Source organism: Xiphophorus maculatus, chromosome 23 (genome assembly GCF_002775205.1).
Source record: "Xiphophorus maculatus strain JP 163 A chromosome 23, X_maculatus-5.0-male, whole genome shotgun sequence".
Lineage (NCBI taxonomy): Eukaryota > Metazoa > Chordata > Actinopteri > Cyprinodontiformes > Poeciliidae > Xiphophorus > Xiphophorus maculatus.
In genome coordinates this window covers 24,668,756-24,689,408 of record NC_036465.1, presented here as the reverse complement: position 1 = coordinate 24,689,408, position 20,653 = coordinate 24,668,756, and the positions used below count along the sequence as shown (strand labels likewise).

At 41.6% G+C, this 20,653-nt stretch overlaps 1 protein-coding gene across 2 annotated transcripts in view; it reads left to right on the top strand.

Annotated features, from left to right (window-relative positions):
• LOC102223831 (connector enhancer of kinase suppressor of ras 2-like) overlaps window positions 1–20,653 on the top strand; it is an 83,711-nt gene that overhangs the window by 42,213 nt on the left and 20,845 nt on the right. Inside the window, exons 6-13 of one of the 2 annotated variants that reach the window (XM_023328197.1) lie at window positions 1,837–1,956; window positions 3,936–3,995; window positions 4,134–4,202; window positions 9,426–9,572; window positions 14,874–15,001; window positions 15,122–15,333; window positions 17,437–17,523; window positions 18,354–18,562. In XM_023328197.1, the coding sequence (XP_023183965.1) occupies window positions 1,837–1,956; window positions 3,936–3,995; window positions 4,134–4,202; window positions 9,426–9,572; window positions 14,874–15,001; window positions 15,122–15,333; window positions 17,437–17,523; window positions 18,354–18,562 (1,032 nt within the window). The remainder of the gene's footprint in view (window positions 1–1,836; window positions 1,957–3,935; window positions 3,996–4,133; window positions 4,203–9,425; window positions 9,573–14,873; window positions 15,002–15,121; window positions 15,334–17,436; window positions 17,524–18,353; window positions 18,563–20,653) is intronic. The other variant, XM_023328198.1, reaches the window with a different exon arrangement.

Sequence of the window (20,653 nt, the reverse complement as noted above, 5' to 3'; positions counted from 1 at the left end):
CTACTTTCAGTCATTCCCTCTCCATCTTTTTTCCAATGTCTGAGTATGTATATGTTCAGTATGTGTGTGTGTGTGTGTGTGTGTGTGTGTGTGTGTGTGTGTGTGTGTGTGTGTGTGTGTGTGTGTGTGTGTGTGTGTGTGTGTGTGTGTGTGTGTGTGTGTGTGTGTGTGTGTGTGTGTGTGTGTGTGTGTATGCTGTGGGAACATGCAGGTGCAGACAATGAATTATGCAACCGCGTTTGTTGTGTGTGTTAGCAAGCAGAGCTATGTGTCGTGAGGACGAAAATACAGGATTTCCTTTAGTGTTTAGCGCTTTGGCGTCTGGGACGACCACAGCAGATTTTGTGTTTGGTCAACTATTTCTTAGTTCTTTATGTTCTAAGTCATTATTACGCAGAAAGAGATAGAGATTGCTTTAGAGTAAACACAAGAAAAGTATCTTATTCCCAGTCTTAAGAACCTTTGTTCTTAGACTTTTGTAAAGTATCTGGGCATAAGATACTTTTCTTGTGTTTGTTGGTTAATCTTAACCTTTAAGATAAAAGTATGAGGGTCACGTTGAAGTCTCAGTAGCAACTTCAGTGGTAAATGGACTGAACCTATATAGCACTTTTTCAATCATTTTGACCACTCAAAGCAAATGACACCCATTTGCACTCACAAACGCAACGATTGGGGTTTAGTGCCTTGCCCAGAGAGAGGAAGCTGGCATCAAACCTACAACCTTCTGATCACAAGACGACTACTCTACCCACAGAGCCACAGTCGCCCTCTGTCTGTGTGTCTGTCTTTATATAATTTTTCTCCAATTTTCTACTGTCTAATTGTGAGTATGTAAACGAAAAGTGAAGGCTGACTAAATGGAAGAAACAAAATCAGATGTATTTGCCAAGTTTTTGTACACAAACAAGGACTTTGATTTGTAGTGTTTTGTTTTTTAAACAGCTCCGATATTATTTGTTCGACTTTGAAAACAAATGATAAATAAAAATAAAAAAAACCAAATCTTTTTTGTAGTAGGAGCTGTTAGAGGTTTGAAGAGATGCGACTATTTGAAAGTGGAGAATTCCCTGTGAGCTTTTGAATGTGGAGTCACATTCCACATTCACTAATATCTCGGGTTGAGATTAAACGATTATTTTATCGTTTCATACTTACATCGTTGCGCACAAAAATACTATTCCACTAAAGGTCTCAGACTCGCCCTTATTTGCGCTCTTGCGTGTGTGCACGCATTAAGTAGGATAACCCGTGAGACAAAGTTGCTGGGATAAACGTCCGCCAAAGCGCTGCAGTCACTCAGCGGAGATTAAAAGCCAGGAAATGTTGCCGGTGATAAACGAACGTGCATGTGCAGCCGAGCAAATAGCCAGAGAAAATGTCAATCTTTGCTTAGAACAAAGGCACGGAAAAGCTGCACCACTCAGCAGGCGTGTTTGCTCAGATTTAAGGAGCAAAAGGAGCTGGGAATTACACCCACAGTGCCGTCTGCAGTCATTTCTTCAAAACGAACGAAGGCAACAAATAAAAAGTGAGCTCCGCAAATTTCACCAAGTATCAGGCGGGCGTCACAGGCTTTGCTCGCACACGCGCCGCTGCTTCTCCGAGGGCGTCTTGCAGGCATGCCTGTGGACAGACTGTGACCAGGAAACGGTTTGTGTGACAGAGCGATGGGACTGGTGATGTGGAACAGTCTGATAAAATGATGTCTGTTTCACCTCCTCCAGCTAGGTCACAGCATCCCCCATGAGCCAAAACCAATCCCAATAACTTTCTGTCTTTCTCCTTTGGTCTCTCTCTCTGTTTTTTTTTCTGAACCTCCATCTTTGTCTTCAGTGTAAGACCCTGGCAGGGATTTGCGACCACATCATCTCTCTGTCGTCGGACTCTCTGGTATCTCAGTCGGCACATCTGGAGGTGGTCCACCTCACCAGCATCATGCCCAGCGAAGGCCTGGTGAGGACAACATTCGGAAATTCACGGACACACACACACACAAAACCAACACACAATAAAAACTGTAATAATTTCATTTTAACGTTAGAAATAACAGGTGTTTGTGACGCGACGACCCTGTCATAAATGTAGTCTTGCACCGGAAAAACACAAAGTGTTACCAAGTATTTTTGGTCTAGTTTCTAGTGCAGATATTGTAATGTGCATGAAAACTTATAGGTAACTTTTCAGCAAGATAGAGGAGCTTGTTTTAGCTCAATAATTTCATAATATTCTAGTTTCATTGGAAGATTACGTAACTTATCTTGTTTTGTCATAAGTGAAATTATCTACAAATAGAGCAAATGCTTTTTCATCAATGTTAAGATTATTGAATCAAAACAATCTTCTATGTCTTGTTGAAACGTTTGTTATTCTTATTTCCAGTGTTTTAAGATATTTGCACTAGAAACTAGACCAAATATACTTGGTAAGATTTTGTGTTTTCACCTGTTTCAGCTTTCTAGTTTTTTCTCTCTTTTTTTTGGCATGTAGGAAATTGTTGGTTCATGTTCATTTAATTGATTTGGATAATCACATTTCCTAAAAACGTATTTAAAAATCTAAAAGTTGTGTGTAGTTTCCATGGTTTCGTAGGGTACGGTGTTTTCACTTATCGGTCTCCAAAATCTAAACTAATTCAACATATAATTAATTTACCACACCTAAGTAAGAGGGCTGTAACGATGCACAGAAATGGTGGTTCGGTAATAAGTAATAAGTCATGGAGTTTGTTTACATTTTCTGTCAATAATTTGACTTTATCCATTTGTTGGAACATTTTAAATTGTTTGCAATATAGAACTGACTGGAGATTTAGTTTTATTTCCTAAATTAATACCAATTATTTTTTTTACAATAAGTCCACTCGTAAATGCTCAATATCAAGGCAAACATTTGCAGTGTCAGAATTGTACCTGAATGCACCATATAAGTACGCCCGCTAGAAAAACAATGAAAACATTTCACGTCAGATGAAATGTTTGCTACATGTCTGCGGCTGTGAAGACTCCCATGCTATCTGAGGTTAACTGAAGGTTTCAGACAGCTGGATTTATATGTTTAGACTTAGCTAAACTGAATTTTCAACTTTTATCGCTGTTGAAAATTGCTGACGTACGTAAAGCTTCGGTTCGGCCAACCTTTCTTCCGCCATTTGCAGTGCAAAGGGCCCTGAGCGTCTAGCCGAGGGAATAATAAAGTAAAAAAAAAAAGAAAAAAGAAGTAATAAATCACAGACTTTATGATAGGTGATATTCCTCATTTGGCTGTACGGCGTTGCAGTGAATCCTGCACAGTGGTTCACCAAGCAGGCTGGGAGCGCCTCTGGATGGATGAGCGTTTATACCTGTGCTTGATGTTGTTCCAACTAGACCGTTTAAGGTGTAACATTCTTCGCTCTCAACCAAATTATCTGAACAGATTATTTAATAATTCTGTTGGCAGCAGCGTCTCGGGCGTCAGTGCATCAGAAAGCAGATTTGATTCCGTAAATCCCCAGCATGGGACTCGGGAAAGCTTCTGCAAAATTACGTCCAGAGAGCATAACTTAAAATGCAGCTTGTGAGCAGGATCCAGAAACATGGCTGGAAGGGTCCGCTTCAGAAACTGGCTCAGATCTGGAACTCGCTGAAAATATTTTTTGTACATCAAGCGACAGCGTTCAGCACTTCTGCAAAAAAACCCCAAAGACCCCTGATAAATCCATAATGTCTTGTCGAAACACCAAAGATTACTTTTGATATTGGTTGCTTTTTCTGACAAGCAGCAGCTTTTGCATTTTTGCAAAGCTGCGGCAGATTGTTGTTATTTCTAAAACTACCACTCCATGCATGTTGAGTCATTCCTCAACTTCATTTTTTAGTTTTCGTTTTTCTGCAAAACTGTGCATCGTTTCAAACGTGTGTTCATTCTCTGGTCTTTTTCCCTTGTTTTTCCAGGGGATGTACATCAAGTCAACATACGATGGACTCCACGTTATCACTGGAACCACAGAGAACGTGCGTTTTTACTATCATAAACATTCAGATTTGGAAGCTTGAACCATACTCAGTAAAATATGTGGTTTCATATCCCCCCCCCCCATACAATAGAACCACTTCAGCATCAACTAAGTTTGTTGCCCTCGTTCTCCTCAGTCACCGGCAGATCAGTGCAAGAAGATCCACGCTGGAGACGAGGTGATCCAAGTCAACCACCAGACAGTGGTGAGTCACACGGCTCCAAATGCAAACGGTACTGAAGCACAGAGGATGCACCAGCTCTTCTTCCACAGTGGTCATATCTTACAAACTTTATACTGTGTTCATCAAGGGGCCACATGAGGACAAACTATGTTATTTAGCTCCATCATCCACTGAAATATCCCGTTCTATGCTCCTCATTTTAGTGTATTTAGCTGAAATAATCCGCAGTTTCACATTTTTTTCACACCACAACCACAAACATGGAGGTGTTTCGTTGGATTCTTAAGCCAAAGTGTTCATGTCCCTTGGAGATAAAACGTTTAGCTGCAGATACAGCCACAGTTGTTTTTGTGGGGCGTCTCTCAGCCTGCGTCGCACCTTTACACACACTGAAATATATCTGGCCGTTTTTCTTTGACAAAAAACAATAGAAACTCAGTCAAACAGGACGGAGAACATTTGTGAGCATCGGTTTCCAAGTGTGTGTTTAGAGGACCTCGGGGTTTCAGCTGTTTTGCCGTTTTCTGGAACTTTGCTCCAGATTAGAGGAGCACAAACAACAACCCAGTCCTAAGTCTCTTCCAGCCTCAAACATGTTTTCTTCCAGTTTCGTCCTGTGTGCCGTTCCATCCATCCTTCAATCAACGCTGGACAGCTTCCCGGCTCTTGCTAAAGTATTCCTACATCATGATGCTGCCACCAACGTGTTTAATTGTAACGTGTCCCGACCTTTGTGTCATGTCGGTTTTCCCATCTCCTTTAGTTCAACATTGAACGTGATCAACGTTGATCAAGATCGTTCGCTGTACGGCTTTTGGTCCTACAGTGCAAACTGGACTTTTAATGGATTTCTTTAGCCCATTTTGGTGCCCTGTCCACTACAGAGAAATGATCCTATTAATTCAAATTACAATACATTAACAGCTACTCCCGTACATGAATTGATGCATGATAGGTTTATCGCATCCCCTCAGCAGAAGCTCCATGTTTTTAACTTTATCATTTTCAATTGCTTAAATGTTGTTTATGTTCACAAAATCTACAAAAAGTAATTTTTCTTCAGTTATAATTTACTCCTAAAAAGCAATTCAGCTCCTTTGTAAAAACTGACTTCTGTTCTGATTTAATTGGAGTGAGTGGGAGAGAGTCCCACGGCGCCCTTTCTTTGCTCTCTAAGTAAAGGCGCATTTGAGAAAATTAGGAATTTGAAAACTTCCTCAAACTGCACATCTGGTGACCCGTCCATGTAAAATTTAAGTTGTTAACCGAACAAAAAAACCCAAAAACTAAACAACAAAAAAAACCCCACAGACTTTGGGAATTTTACCATTTTCCACATTGAGAGTAGCAGTAAAGATAACCCTAGTTAACCAATAGAGATTGGAATACATGGTTGTCTGAACTCTCACTTTAGCAGTATGCTGTCTAATCCATAAGATCCCAATTGCATACAATGACGATCGCGGTTGTGCTGTGAAAAAATGTGCAAGGTTTTAACTTGGGCAAATACTTTTACTGTATGAACCCCCAAAGCCAGTTTCACCTTCTGAATTGCATAAGTTGCAATCCAGGTCATCAGATCAGAAGGAACGGGCAGCCATTTTAAACAGAGCAGATTCTTTTGTGAGCGTCACTCATCATGTCCACGAATCATCTACTCCTGTGATTATCTGAGATTTCTGAAAAGGAGGGCGGAAAAAAAGGTTGAGTCTGTCTGCTGTAGATGTCTCAAAAGTAAGTTTTTACCCCCCCCCCCGTTTCTCTTCACTATCCATGATATTCTCTCGCAACGCTAAGCATGCAGGGTTCTGTGCTGAGTCGTTTGATTGACGTGTGATGAAGGTGCGCGTTATCTCCCTCTCCCCTCCCCTCCTCTTCCTCAGGGTGACAGTGCAGATCGCACCCTGCCAGGCTCACAGCTTCAGCCCTTTATTACTCCCTCGGCTAGGCCCTCACCGCTCTGATCCCTCACTCTGGGGGAGGAGATAAGCGTGGAGTGGAAGTGGAGGAGGGGGTGGGTGTGTGTGTGTATGTGGAGAAACAGGGTTGCAACAGAGCTGGGAGAGTGGGGTGAAAAGGGAGGAGGAGGTAAAGAGCGACTTGGGGAGAGGAGGAGGAAGAACAGATAAAAAGAAACGGGGGGAAAAAGAAGAAGTTGGCAGCGCCAACGTGAGCTCACTGGGAGGAGAGAGAGGAAAACACAACATCGCAGTTGATAAGTTTATCTAGCCAGGCTTCAAATTAAATATGAGATTAGGGCGAATATTGAATGAACAGAATTTCATTCCATTAAAGGGTGATTATGTGGGCCTGTCCCATACGCACACAAAGCAAACAACACGGCTTGAGCGTTGCTGTTTAGACTTCAAAACGGGACCTTCAGCCTTCAGCGCGGCTGAGCTAAACATGGATTTTGCTCCAGTAGCTCACTAGTTGTTTGAAAAGGCAGCGTAATTATGTGGAGGTAATAGCATCTGGGAAAATAATGAAGACCCCTGGGATTGTAGGAATCTCGTCAGCAGCAGATTATGCTGGCTTCACTTAGCTAGGTGTCCGCCTGTTTGCCTTTGCACTTGGCTTGTTTGACTAAAAGAGCAGCTCTACAGCCGTCAGATTCAGCTCTTACTGCCGGGTTTCCCCCAGTGTATTACAAGTCTGGTGGGCCACCAGGCTTTACTTGTTCCCCCACCAGGCTTAACATTGCTAATTTATTGAAGTTTTTTTTTAATGTTTGCATTTTTAAGACTTTATAGTTGGTGTTCAGGTATTAATCGTCCAATCTTTTGACAACACGTGATTATCAAGTGATATTTTCAAATTTCCTGCCAACTTTAAACATTTTTTAACTCAAAAACACAACAGGCCGCTGGATGAATGACTGCCCTAGTGCCACCGAGCTGAGCAGGTTTTGTGGGGAAATCCTTGTATTGTTGATGAATCAAACACTGGTTGGAAAAGTAAGCAAGTCACGTTTCACCCTCATTATCTGTAAAAAATTTTATTTTTAAGTTAAAAATGCTCTCACATTTTTAATTTTTTAAATTTGCTGAAATACATGGCAAGATAAACCCCAGTGTGGACATTGCTGTTCACTTTCCTTTCTGGCATGATGGTAACATTTAGTATTTTTATAAAATCAACTGCTTCATTGCAAAAGCATAAAATCTTGCCAAGTAATTTAAGAGAAAAACTAACCAACAAGAAACGTTTCAGCAAGACATATGAGCTTGTTTAAAATAAATAATTCCATAATACTGGTAAAAAAAAGTGCTAGTTATAATCTTACTGGTAATATTTTGTGTTTTTGCAGTGTTTGAGCAGCAGCATTTGGCTACTACTCTGAGTTCTTGTGAAAACAGCAAATTTTTCATTTTCCCCATTCACTGCATTGACAATCAAGGAAACGTCCTTTTTCTCATAACTGTTGTCTTTCTACAACTTTAAGTATTGAAACTAAAAATCTCGGGCCACAGAGAGAAACTACTAAACAAGTAGCAGGCATGATGATTTATCACTTTTCAACAAACCCAAGCGACTTATGTTTCCCTACGATTTTCTGCAGTAATCATTTTTTGTGACTTAGTGCTTAGCGGACGGACATTGGAGTGGATGAAAGCCAGTGTGATATCAGATGACACCCATTTCCCTGACGCTTGGCGGGGGAACCACAAGCAAACATTTCGGATTTTTAGATTCACATCACAAACTAAAGAGATTCAGTCTCGCCGAACTGTCGGTTTTGGATTAAATAAGACAAAATATAACAATCCGGCTACGACACACGGGTCCTTTTTTAAATCAGAGCGGATATATTTCTGTACCAGGCAGTGTGTGGGTGTGTGTGTGTGTGTGTGTGTGTGTGTGTGTGTGTGTGTGTGTAGTGGCCTCTGCAGACTGTGCCAGTAACTGAGACCAATGTTGCCAATCAATGACCTGATGAGTGCTGTGAGCTCTGGAGACGGCCTGGCCCGAGCCACAAGAAAACTCTGCAGTCAGCATTTCTCTCGCGTGTTCCTTTTACCAACTCCCACCGTCTTCCAATTTATACTGACTAAGCCACAATTTATTTCAATATGACACTTACTTTTTGAACAACATGGCCTTTGTTTCCCTGCCACACGTGTTCCTGCATTTCTGTTGCGATGCACTTTCAGGTTTTAAATTTTTTCTGTTTGTGGGGGTTTAGGATGCTAATGCAGCTAACCTGCCAGACATAAGGCAATTTTGTTAGTCGTATAAGTTTTTAAGGTCACAGAAAATATTCTGTAATATGCAGTAACTTTTATTTGTCTCAATTCAGCTTCTCACTTCTTATGAGATTTCAAATGTAGCAAACCGAACTCTTATAAAGATGCAGTATGTAACTTTTATTAAACAAATACTTTTTATACATTTGTTGAAACTGTTGTTTTTGTTGTGACAGAATGAGATCTGAAAAAATTGGGCTCCTTTGTCTTCTCCCAGTGCTCCCAAAAACAACCAATCAGAGCCAGGAGGAGGGTCTTAGCGCCGTCAATCACTCTCCGCGTGGTGCTGCTCATCCCCACTTCTCGTTCTCTGCAGTCAGCAGAGCCTGTTGTGAATTCTCAGGCTAGTTAGCATTCCTACTGATTACAATGGATAAACGGTTTTCCTGTAAGGTTGTTTCTCAGCCATTAGCACATTGAGGAGAGAGTACATCAGGATGATTGACAGCGCAAAAACCCTCCTCCCTGCTCCGATTGGTTGTTTTTGGGCGGGAGCGGCGCGTTTCTTTAGACAGCAATAGTAGCATAGATTATCTGTCTCATATAAACTCACACAAGATACTGTAGTGACAGTTTTAACAAATATGTAAAAATATATGTTGTTTTTTTTATTACATACTGCAGCTTTAAGGCTGTGGCTTCAGTAGCTCACGAGCCACTTAAGAAATTATCTTTTTAATTTTATCAACATATTTTTTATCAAGAGAGCTAAAGAATAGGATGATGGCAAGGAGCCGTTTCCCCTCATCCAAACAGATAAACTGTCAAAGTCTCAGTGGAAACATGCAAAAAAAAAAAAAAAAATCTAAAAATGCCATAGACATTCTGCTATATGTTCATTTTAATTTAAGTATAAATAGAATAGATCAAATTTGTTTCAAAGTTGACGCTCCTTTTTTTCTGATTTTCTTGGCGTAAAAAAATAAATAAAAAAAGTATGTAGATTTGCCAGGTGTTTGAACAGTTTTGGGCTCATCTGTGTCTACGTCTTCCTCAGGTGGGATGGCAGCTGAAGAACCTGGTGAACGCTCTGAGAGAAGACCCGTGCGGAGTCATCCTCACGCTGAAGAAAAGGCCCCAGAACACCCTGAGCTCCACCCCAGCTCTGCTCAGGAACGTACGCTGGAAACCACTGGGCCTGCAGGTGAACACAGCACGTTCATGCTTTTCCTTGATTTTAGCCTCAGTATTCAGAACAATCAGGTTTTTTTTGGTTGGTGTTTTCAAAAAGTGGCTCTTTTATGCTTTTATTCTTGCTTCAACACTTCTGTTTGGTGCTGCTTGTAGCTAAGTAAGACGATTTTATATCAAATGATACAACAACAAGACAAAAGCTTGTTTTGTTTGGTTTCAACTGTACTGAAATATTTGTACTAGAAACTAGATAAAAAATACTTTGGTAGATTTGTTAGTTTTTGCAGTGGACTCAATTTTATTACAAGGGATCTGTGTAATAACAAATATGTTTCAGATTTTTGTTTGAAAAAAAACAAACAAACAACAATGTCTTTGTTTTATTCAACTTTATGATTAAGTGATTCTTTTGTCATGGGTGTGTGCTGGTGTTGGACCCAAATGCAGCAGGCTGACGCTATGAGTTGATATAGAAGATTTAAAAAAAAAAAAAAAAAAATGGAAAAAAACAAACAAAAAAAAAAACATGGCAAACACCGGGAGCCAGAGAAGAACAAAACTAACATGAACCAGGAACAACAGGGAGGTAACTGGATCAGGCAGGCTTTAACCGGAGGAACCAGCAAGGAGGAACTGAGAATGAGTTTTATATACTGAGGAGGTTGATTACTGAACAAGGAACAGACGGCTGATTAGAAACAGGTTACAGGTGTGAAAAGAGAGGGAGGAAATAACACTAAGGAATAACTCAGAAACATAACTGAGAATTTACTACACAAGAAATAAACAAACTAGAATCACTAAGGAATGACAGAACAAAAGCAAAACATAAACAAGACTGAGAGGAATACAGAATAAAGAAACCTCGAAACAACTCAGGATCCTATCAGCTTTAAGTTGGTCTATTCCTTGAAATCCCAATAAGCGATATTGAACTCTTTTAAATAGAAAATATTTCAAAGCGAGGGTCAGCTAAAGATCTGTAGCTTCCCCTCTCTCCAAGGGCGGAGAACGTCTGCCGGTGGTACAATCTTTGCAAATCTTCCCTTCATATTGCAGATTTTACATTTTTTGGTGCACAGAAAGAGAGCTATCCGTGCTGAGTCGGATGGAGGGGTGAGACGAGGGCGAGCCTGACACCGCCTTGATGCTTTGTGAAGCGCCGACTGTCTTGTCAGCCTCCCGTGTTCTGCGGCTGCTATTTTTAACTTCGCGTCAGACCAGTTCATTTACATGCTACTTCCACGCTTTGATCTCTGTTCATCAGAGCACAGCTGCTCTTCTGTTTTTATTCTTGTCTTTTTGTTGCTTTCAGTTTAAGCCCTTGCTTTCATTCTGTCTCCCAGGACGTTGTTGGATGAAATACAGCACTGCGCGTGCGTTCACGTGCGACATTTTCTTGAATTTGCCCATCGAGTCAGTGTTACGAACGAATCTTTCGAACGAGTTGGTTCCCGTTTCCATTTTGTTGCCATGTTATCAGTGACTCTGCTTGCTCCTCGGTGGTCATTGCTGTATTTGCTGCTGCTGCTGTGTGTGTGAGTGTGTGTGCGGAGGAACAGAACAGAGGATCGGGGTAATGGCTCCCTGACAGACCGTTCTGACGCAAACGCGCCGCGAGCTCCCAGATCGGAGCTCGGAGACATCTGCGCGAGGAGAAAAAGAAAGGAGCGTTTTAGATTTTGTTCTCTCTCAGAAAAGACTCGAGCTTTTAATAATTCATAAGCAACAACAAGCAGCTCCACTGGCTCTGAAACAAGAGCCACTACTCAGCAAATACTGGAGATAATTTACTGAATCCAAAATATCTTGCTAAACAGCTTGTTTTAGAGCAGGTTTGTGTGTGTGTGTGTGTGTGTGTGTGTGTGGGGAGGGGGGGGGGGGGCGTGCGTGTTCATGCCAGACGGTCTAACAAGGCCGTGGCTACATGTGTGTGTTTAAGCGTGTTTCTGTTCACGCTTTGTGCACGTATGTAGAGGGATGTTTTCCAGATTTTTACATTTTTTTATTTCCCAGCCTCGATCGCTCCTTGGAGACACAAAAGAACTGGGTCATTCTCTGTACACTCGTTCCGTCGGATTCTCCCTGCGCTCGCGCGCTCCCAAAACAAAAACACACAACTGAGGAACACGCGTGCACTTTAAGCCCGGTTCTGGAGAGCAGCTTGCATGTCTGGGGAAATTTCAGCGGAAAACGTGGCAAACGTTCAGATGGATTAAATCTAAGTCTGCGAAAGGAAACAATTTATCTCTGCACAGTATCATGTGAATTTAGCTCACTGATTTTTATTTATTTTTTTTTACGTCAAATGGTGGCAGAAATCTCTCTCTCTCTGTGTGTGTGTGTGTGTGTGTGTGTGTACATTTGCATGTTGGGTAGGATGGGCTGAGAGCAATTTTGTATTCCAAAATTATTACACCAGTGCTTTGTTTTTTAATGATTAAAAGGTAAAGAGAGGGAGAATCGCTGTGATGCTACGTGCACCACTGCCGCCTCTAAGCCCCCATGCTCAGAGTCATTTCATGTTATCAAAAGCCTCATCAGCATCCACATCACACCACACTAAATCGATTACTCATATGGCACCCATTGTGTGTGATCCTGCTTTGCTCAAATCCCTCACAGGCTCATAAATCGTCACTGTGGGTAAACGCCTGCTATTTTAGGCAACACGTATCGGCGCTGAATGCATTAGCGCTTATTGCACTTTGATAATTGCAGCAAGTCAGTCTTCTGGCCTATTTTGGGGTGTCTGACTAATGTCCGCAACTTCGACATCCATGGCATCACTTCGAAGAAGAAAGCACGTTTGTCATATATTCTGTAAAGATGATGTAAATAAAAACACCCTTTTGTTCTGGGCTCGAGGGTTCTGTTTTGCCTAAGGAATCCTGAAACCCTTTGATAAAATCCTGTTATGGCAAAAAGCTGAATTGCCTATTTATTATTGTTGCTGTTAAATTTTGCAGCTCATTAAGCCAACTTTAAAATTTGACAACAATAACCAAAGTAAATTTAAAAAAACTTTTCAAATTGTGTGGAAAAGTCGAAGTAAAAGTAGAATCTCTTCCAGCTCCGCATAATTGTTTGAAAATTATAAGGCACACATAGTTCTAATTATTGTGATTAAGAAATCACTTAGAATAGAACTTGACAAGTAGAGGTGACTAATCTAAAATACACACACACATCATGTCATGCTCTAAAGAAATTGAAGAACAGATGAGAAAACCTTACAGAGCCATTTTTAAGATTGAGACTCCCAAAAATATGTGTCCTAGCTTATTTTGTTTCTCTTAATTTCTCTTGTGAGTGAGTGTGTGTCTGCGTGGTTCTTTGTTTTGTTTCTGTTTTCACACCTGGTAGTCTGGTGGACTCGGTTCGATTGGGGACCAAATTGACATTTGTTACATTTTCAGTTGATGTAATTTCCTTTATGCTGCACTGTGTCAAACGAACCAAAACCTTTGAGAAGCCTGTTTCTCTCCACACCTGCGGTGGCGCTGCACCCACAACCACTAAAATAAAAGACAGAAGACAGTATGCTTGCATCCACATATACGTCTGAACCGCACCATAGTTCACTTCAATCAAACCGCGTCTGGTTTTTAGACACACCAAAGTTCACTTTTTTGGTCCGAAACAGTTTTATACCGCATTCACACCTTCCAAAACAAATCGGACTCTGTAGACAAATGGACTAGAGTTTGATTAAGGCAATCTTAACTGGGCTGGTGTGAGTGCAACCTCTATCCCCACTTAACCGGGTATAAGCATCAGCCCATTTGTGACCCTGCGATGGATGGATCTAAAACATTAAAGCCTGAGAAAATATTCAAAACAAAATAAATATGTAAGGAGGCGAAGACCTTTTCACAGCGCTGAATAATTTAACCTCTTTGTTTTTAAACATTTTAAGGTTTTACACTTTCAGATGATCAAATGCAACATTAAAGTATGCAGATGTGTTTCAGTGCGTCCTTCTGCGTGTGCGAATGCAGTAGCATTTGACAGGAGAGGTTTTAGCAGTCCATTTTCTTTTAAATTTTTTTTTTTTTAGCCAGTTTAAAATGGCCACGGCAGGGGGTGAAGTGCTTTAAGTGCTGTTTGAACAGACTGGAAGTTCACCTGCTGTGGTAGTCTCATCTGGCTGTACTGCTATCCCCCTCAGCTCCCTTTCCCCATGCAGAGACTAGTGGGTTGTAATCACTAAATTACTGTTTTCACCAGTCGCCACACTGCAAAGCTATCCCCGTTCCCTCTGTCTCGGATTGACTCTTAGTTTTTTCTTTTTTTTGCCCTATTTTACTCCCCCAACCCTTTGACTTTGGTCTCTTTCCATCTCGTCTTCATTATTTTTGCCAAAGTCGCCTTACTGTAAGCCGCCTTCAGTAGAGGAAGACTCTGTGGGTGAAGGAGGGAGACCGAGGCTTGGGGATAGGGGCTGTGAAGGGGAGCGGAGACAGAGAGAGAGAGAGTGGAAAGTTTGGAATATGAAATGAATTTGATTAATGCAGTGCTGATGAAACAATGAGACAGGGGGCTTCCTTAATGAGAGCGCTGCCTACTCGCTGTCGCTCTGTTTTCTTTCGTCCCTATTTGTTCATTCTGTCCGCGTCGTCTCCCTAAAACGTTGGCCAAATCCTCCGACATACAGCATGAACTCCTCTTCCTTCGGGTGAAATTGATAACGTGAGCCGAGCGTTTGTTGCAGCAGCTGTTCCGAAAATCGAAATGTGTTCCTATGGCAGCCGAGGCGAGGTACCCTTTCCTCACAAAGACGCCGATGACAAATAAATCCAAGTGTCCTTGAATTGAGCAGAGACGGGAGACAACAATAACTGTCCCGCATCCTCTCCTTGCTTTGTAGTTCACAATAGTGGGAGAGGAAAAGAGGGCTTAGAAAGACAGGGGGAATTGAAGAAAAGCTTGAAAACAGGAAAAATGAGTGGAGTATAGGAGAACAGGGGTTGTCATGGGAACAGACATGAAGAACCCGACGAGAGTGGAGAGACTTCAGACGAAATGACAGAAAAGTGAGGCGATTAAGCAGGCATCACAGGCTAGTTTAAGGAAACGTCGCGCAGACAAGTCCGCCCTTGGCGCCCGCTCGTCGAGGAGCGATTGCTGCAAATTCACTCACACTTGATGGAATCAGCTGGAAAAAAATGCTTTTCACAGGTTGGAATAATAAACTGAACTTGGCAGCAATACGGATGGTCAGTCCAATCTGTCCGGATTGGATTGACTTCATTCTTAATTTTTCATCTAGAAAAAATTAAAAAGTCTATCCCTCTGTTTTTCTTTGTAGCCCATCCCTACCAGTCCCACCAGCACGTCCCCCACACCCGGTGGAACCCTGGGCATGTCCAAAATGGACGCCCCCAGCATGCAGGATGTCTACATCCTCTCTCCCGTCTCTGGACTCTACAGCACCAGGTATGGGGACGCGCTCGGAAAGTTTTCGATGACGGCCATTATTCTGATTATTCCGACACCGCTGATGACAGGGTGAGGCGACGCTGATGACATTTATGGTGACAGCTCTGCTCTCCGCAGGGAGGAGATGGGCCTCATGTCGTGCGACGACATCGGTCGCTACAGCGTAGGCTCCCAGTCCGGGTCCAAGGGCTCAGAGGCCGTCAGCTACTACCTGGACCAGGACAGCGGTCAGTACTTTTCTCTGCTGGAGGGCGACGGACCCGCTGGGACGGACTACGACCGGTGTCGCAGTACGGGCGTGCGACGGCGGGACAAGACACCGACACATGGTAAGGCGCACCGCAAGAGCCCGCAATGAAATGGGAGCGACAGCAGCTCGGGCCCCTCCACCCAATCAGCCGACTTGCATGTTCACCACCACCACCTCCACCAGGTCTCCCGTCTTTTCTTTTCACCATCCCTCCTCCTCACTCGCCTCATCGCTGCGCTCGCTCGTGTCCTCGTCTGGCATACGCGCAAACACAGACTCAGACTCATGCGCCTTAAATAGCGGGGTCATACAAGACACTCCAGCTCTCCTGTCTGCTCCACCACCTGTGTCCACCTTTTTCCCTCGACGCCCTCCAAAGCGAGCTGCAGCGCACCTCCCGTCTGCCCTTGCGTCAAGGGACCATAACACCATACGAGGCGCAAGGCAAGGGTCACGAAATGCAGCAGTCCAGGCCAGTTCCTTCATAAACAGACACACGCCCATACAGCGACCGCCATCAAGTCCCAGATGAGATGCCTGACCTGAACCCTGGCTAGTACACTGGATTGGATCCAGCCAGAAACCTGTCCTATAGTCAAATGAGTTCATTGTTATCTGTAAAGAGGAAGCTTATCAGTAGTTAATCCTTTAGGAAAAGGGAATATCTCAAGATGAACATAAAAAATAATAGTGCTGGTGAGAAGTTTGCATACCTTTATCACGGACATTAATGTTGTATTGATTAAGGAATTTAAAAGTTACATCTGAATCATTGGTGTTTTTTTGTCAAGGTGCATAAGATACAAAAAACCCCAAGGTTTAAGATTTTTAAGAATTGGGAACAGCCTGGCACACTCCTGACTAAACACTAGACCGCTCTATTTTCCTCCAGATTTATTAGAGTTAATTTAATGTTTCCTGGCACAAACCTGACTTTTAAGCACGGTCCTTACATTGTCTGTATGGTTGAGGCCAGGTACATTCCAGTAGCCAGTCTTCTTCATCTAGTCTAGAAGTTTTTATGTGTGTTTTCGACCAACCAAGACGTCCAAGTTTCTACCGTCTTACTGCTGAGTTAAGGAGAAGTTGGATAATTTAGATGTAGTCCTCCTCCTGCATAATTCTTCCCGCTTTGTGCCATGAAAGCCCCGTAGCATGATGCTACTACCACCATGCTTGACTCTTGGTGGTTGGTACAGCGTTCTTTGAATTACAAGCCTCACGATTACCACTTGCAACTAAAGTCGCAGTTCAATCTTTACATTCTGACCATAATACATTTGGCTAGTTCATGTGCCTGTCAAAGCACCGTTCACAGTTATTGGATTCCTAATAAAACACCTTAAAAGCAGCTATTTTGTGCAGAGACTTGTTGATCCAAGGTGCCACTCAGTCGGCTCCCAAACTGACAGACTCAGGAAATCGTCCAGTCTTGTTTGCCTCATTTCCAGGAACTTTAAACTATTAAATTAGCTTTCTGAGTGTGGGTATGGAAAAAATTAGCAGAGCAGCAATTTTCTCATAATGATCAAAATAGTTTTACTATAGTTGAATGTTTTTTTTCCTCCCTTCTCTATATAATTTTGAGGCGTTGCCTGGTGAAATGTGTCTCTATATCTCATTATTCCTTCCTAGACACTCTTAAAAACATAGAAGCTTCAGAAATAAGATATAAAATGAAAAGGTTTTAATGTTTTGTTCCTTTTTTTTATTTATCCCTCAACCGCTACTAGGATCCTGGTGTCCTCATGGACCCTTTAGATAACATGTAAGTGCTTTGGGGGTGACAGTTAAGGGGTTATATTCTTTATTATTTTAAGAATAGTAAAATTAAAGTTGGATTTTTCAAAAGTTTTCATTGTGAAATTAGTGATACTGCCATAAATGAGTCAATTTTAATCTAGTTTTCAAATAAATGTAGGTCATTGTATGTCCATTTACAATAAAATAAAATAAAATCAGCCGTACACGAGTTGCTATGACTGGAACATTTAGGTTTTCTTTTGTCAGAATCCCCCCAAAATAACTCTGGGGCTTCTGATGAAGCACAGGTTGGAAGTGATCCTTCACGAGTCCCGCCCTACCTGCACACACCCTCTCTTTGTCTCACCCGTCCACCCCTCCAGCTGTCTCCCACACTGTCTCTCAGTCAGACTCTCTGATTGCTGATTGGTGCTTCCAGGTGATCTCAGACCTGTTTCCATGCCTCCCGAATATAACTGGATGGCCGAAGCCAAGGAACCCAGCATGGGCAAGAGAGGGAGCAGAGGTATACACGAACACACACATATGCACGATAACACACACACACAGAAACGGAAGGAAAAACACAGCATTTAACGGCGTTGATGTTGCCGGGTCAAAGTGGCGCCATGCTTCGCTCCATGCTCAGCTCAGTTCATCTCAGCTCATCGTCTGGTTTGTCCATGGTGCTTTGGTTGTGTGAGGATACATATCAAACCTGGCATGTATCTCTAAGAGCGACTATTAGACACAAATGCAAGGAAATTGCATTTATACAGCGGCTTGGGTAAGGAGAACGTGACCAATTCTAAGAAGCCTTGCTATTTTGGTGGCGGGGTTCGATCTGTATTCAACGGAGCATCCTCCGCTCTACCTTTAGAAAGTCTATGAATATTATTAAGGTACAGTCCTAATGTACGAGGCTGGCCTTTCTTCTCCTCCTCCTTTTTATCTCTTTCTGGATGTTCATTTTGAAACTCAGGGCCGGTAAACAATTGAGTTGGGGAGTTTTTATCTGTGCCGGAGCAGAATCAAAGCTCGTGTCACAGGCGAGATTTAGCAATAGAGCCCTGCGTATCAACATAATCACTACAAACAGATTATCGATGTATGTCCCCCAACTGTGATCCCATATCAGCTCTTACTGCTCTGAGGCACTTTCATGCCTTTCCGTTGGGGTTTTATCTGTAAAAGGGGGACCTACATTCAGGCTCAGCTGTTCTCATTCTGTGCCTCGCCCTGGACTCCAAGACGTTATCTTCTCCCTCCGAGGATTTCTCCTCCGTCTTATCCATTGTTCTGACCCAAACCGGCATCTAATGTCCATGCAAACCCTTGTCCTCTCATTTCCCACAGATTCGGACAACTCGCTGCTGCGGTATCTCAGCGACGACAAGATCCTGGTGATCGAGGAGGAGCCCGAGGGTCCGGGCAGAGAGAGCCGGCGGGATTCCACCAGACGCTCGCGTCGCAAGAGCCGTAATCCCAGCAGCCCCAGCTTTCCAATCAGCCCCTCCATGCTTTCCTCCACCTTACGGCTTGACCAACCACCTGAGCCTCTCCCGGTACGTACAAAGACTCGGAAAACCTTTCAGTCCTGCAATCTGGCTTGGAGAAGTATTTATACTCCCTACAGTTCTTTTCCACATTTTGTCACATCGAACACAAATTTAACATATTTATTGCAATTCTAGTTTTGTTTTTCTGCATTTTCATGTGATAAACCAACAAAGCTGCATGTAAATGTAAAGTTGAAGGAGCACATGGTTTTCATTTCATCTGCATTCAGATCTTTTGAGTAAGTGCTGAAAAGGGCCATCTTTTTCCTGTTCTTTGCAAAAATATGTAAAGCTTGGTCAGACTGGATGGAGAGCAACGTGAGCATATGTTTTCATTCCTAATAGTATTTATTTTTTGAAGTTGACCTGGCCATTGTAACTTGATTTTGCTTTGATGCAAACCTTGTGGTGTGCTAACTTCCTGTCAAATGCGCCACAATCGCCAAAATGAAAGTACTTGCAGGCCAGTTTTCTTTTTCTTTTTTAAATGGTAATATAATATTTTAGATTTTTTTTTTTACTTGCACTTTAAGGAAACAAAGTAATCCGATTTTGTATCTGTAAATAATTATATATCCAAGGATGTTTGTCTCAGTAAAACAGAAAAAAAATATTTTCCTAAGTTTTTTTTTGAGCCAATTGTTTTCTATGTAGTAGATCTTGAAATGTTTTTTCTACGCTCTACAAAAGTGCAAGATATGAGTCAGTCTTTGTTCAAAACGCTTTCTGTTTTTAGTCATTTTCAATGAATGTGTACATCCAAGTCTGCTGTTGTGCAAATGTCACTGGAGGTTCATGGTGGCAGTTTTAAATTTCAAAAAAGAAGAAAAAACCACCAAAGTTTATTAAAGACAAATATTTTGTGCTGTGCATAATTACTATTTTAAAACAACTTAAAATTTCAATAGATGCCCATTTGTAATGTCATGGCGGGTTTACAGCTGTCCACTGTGCTTTCCATTTTTGGATAATGGATTGACCGGAACTCTGTGAAATGTTCCAGTCTTAGGATGGATTTTTAAAAATCTTTGAACTTGTCCATAATTGCATGCCCGACATATCTGCTGTTCCTTGGACTTCATGAAGTCATGATGACGATTTTGTTCTCCAGCAAACCTCTGAGGCTGGAAACAGAACAGATGTGTTTCTTTTTGCTGTGAGGAAATAACATTAAGAGGGTCTCTGTTTAGTAATTGTATGACTTTTTAAAGTGGAATCATTTTTATTCAGGACTGTTAAAGTAAAGGGTACAGAAAACAAGTGCATGCCACACTTTTCAGATTAGTTCTTGGAAAAAAAACCCTTTAGTACAAATTCAGTCTACTTTTAAAATTATACGCTGTTTATCACAGAGAATACAACTGAAATATATTGAAGTTTGTGGTAAAGTGAACTAATTTCAACATGTTAGGCTAATTTTAATTTAGAAAACACTGACACAAAGTTTTATTGTCTGTCACGACTCACCGGTAAAAATGCGAAGCTTGTTTCTGCAACAACAACAATCATAACTTTGATACTTTAAGTGTTCAGCAGCCATACAATGCAAAAATACTTTCTGTTGACACTTACTGATTGACTTTATTAATTTCCAAGAGAGCCGACGTCTCACCCAAAAAATTACTTTTAGGAGTATTTCTATTACTCTGTACTTTTTACTTTGATTTGGGTAATTTCATTATAAAACAAACACATTTTAACCAAAAAATTCACCAGAAAACACACCTGCAGATTTTGTTAGTTTCATAAGTTTTTTTTATTGAAACTTGATTCAGTTATTTTTTGTTACTCATTTGAATTATCGTCATTTCCGTCTTTAAGATACCAAAATTTCTTATATTTATATTTTTGTCTGTCTCACTGCGTACTTTTTAAATATTAAATGATTGATAATTTGATCAGTTTCTCAGTACTTAAGTAGACGTTTTACTAAATACCTTTTTACTCTTTCTTGAGTAATTTCTAGGACGGATACTTTTTACTTTTACTTGAGTAAAAATGTGTGGAGGTGGTGCTACTCTTACTTGAGTAAAATTCTTTTGGTTACTCTGCACACCTCAATCAAATGTCTGAGTTACCTCCACTTCATGCCATCAG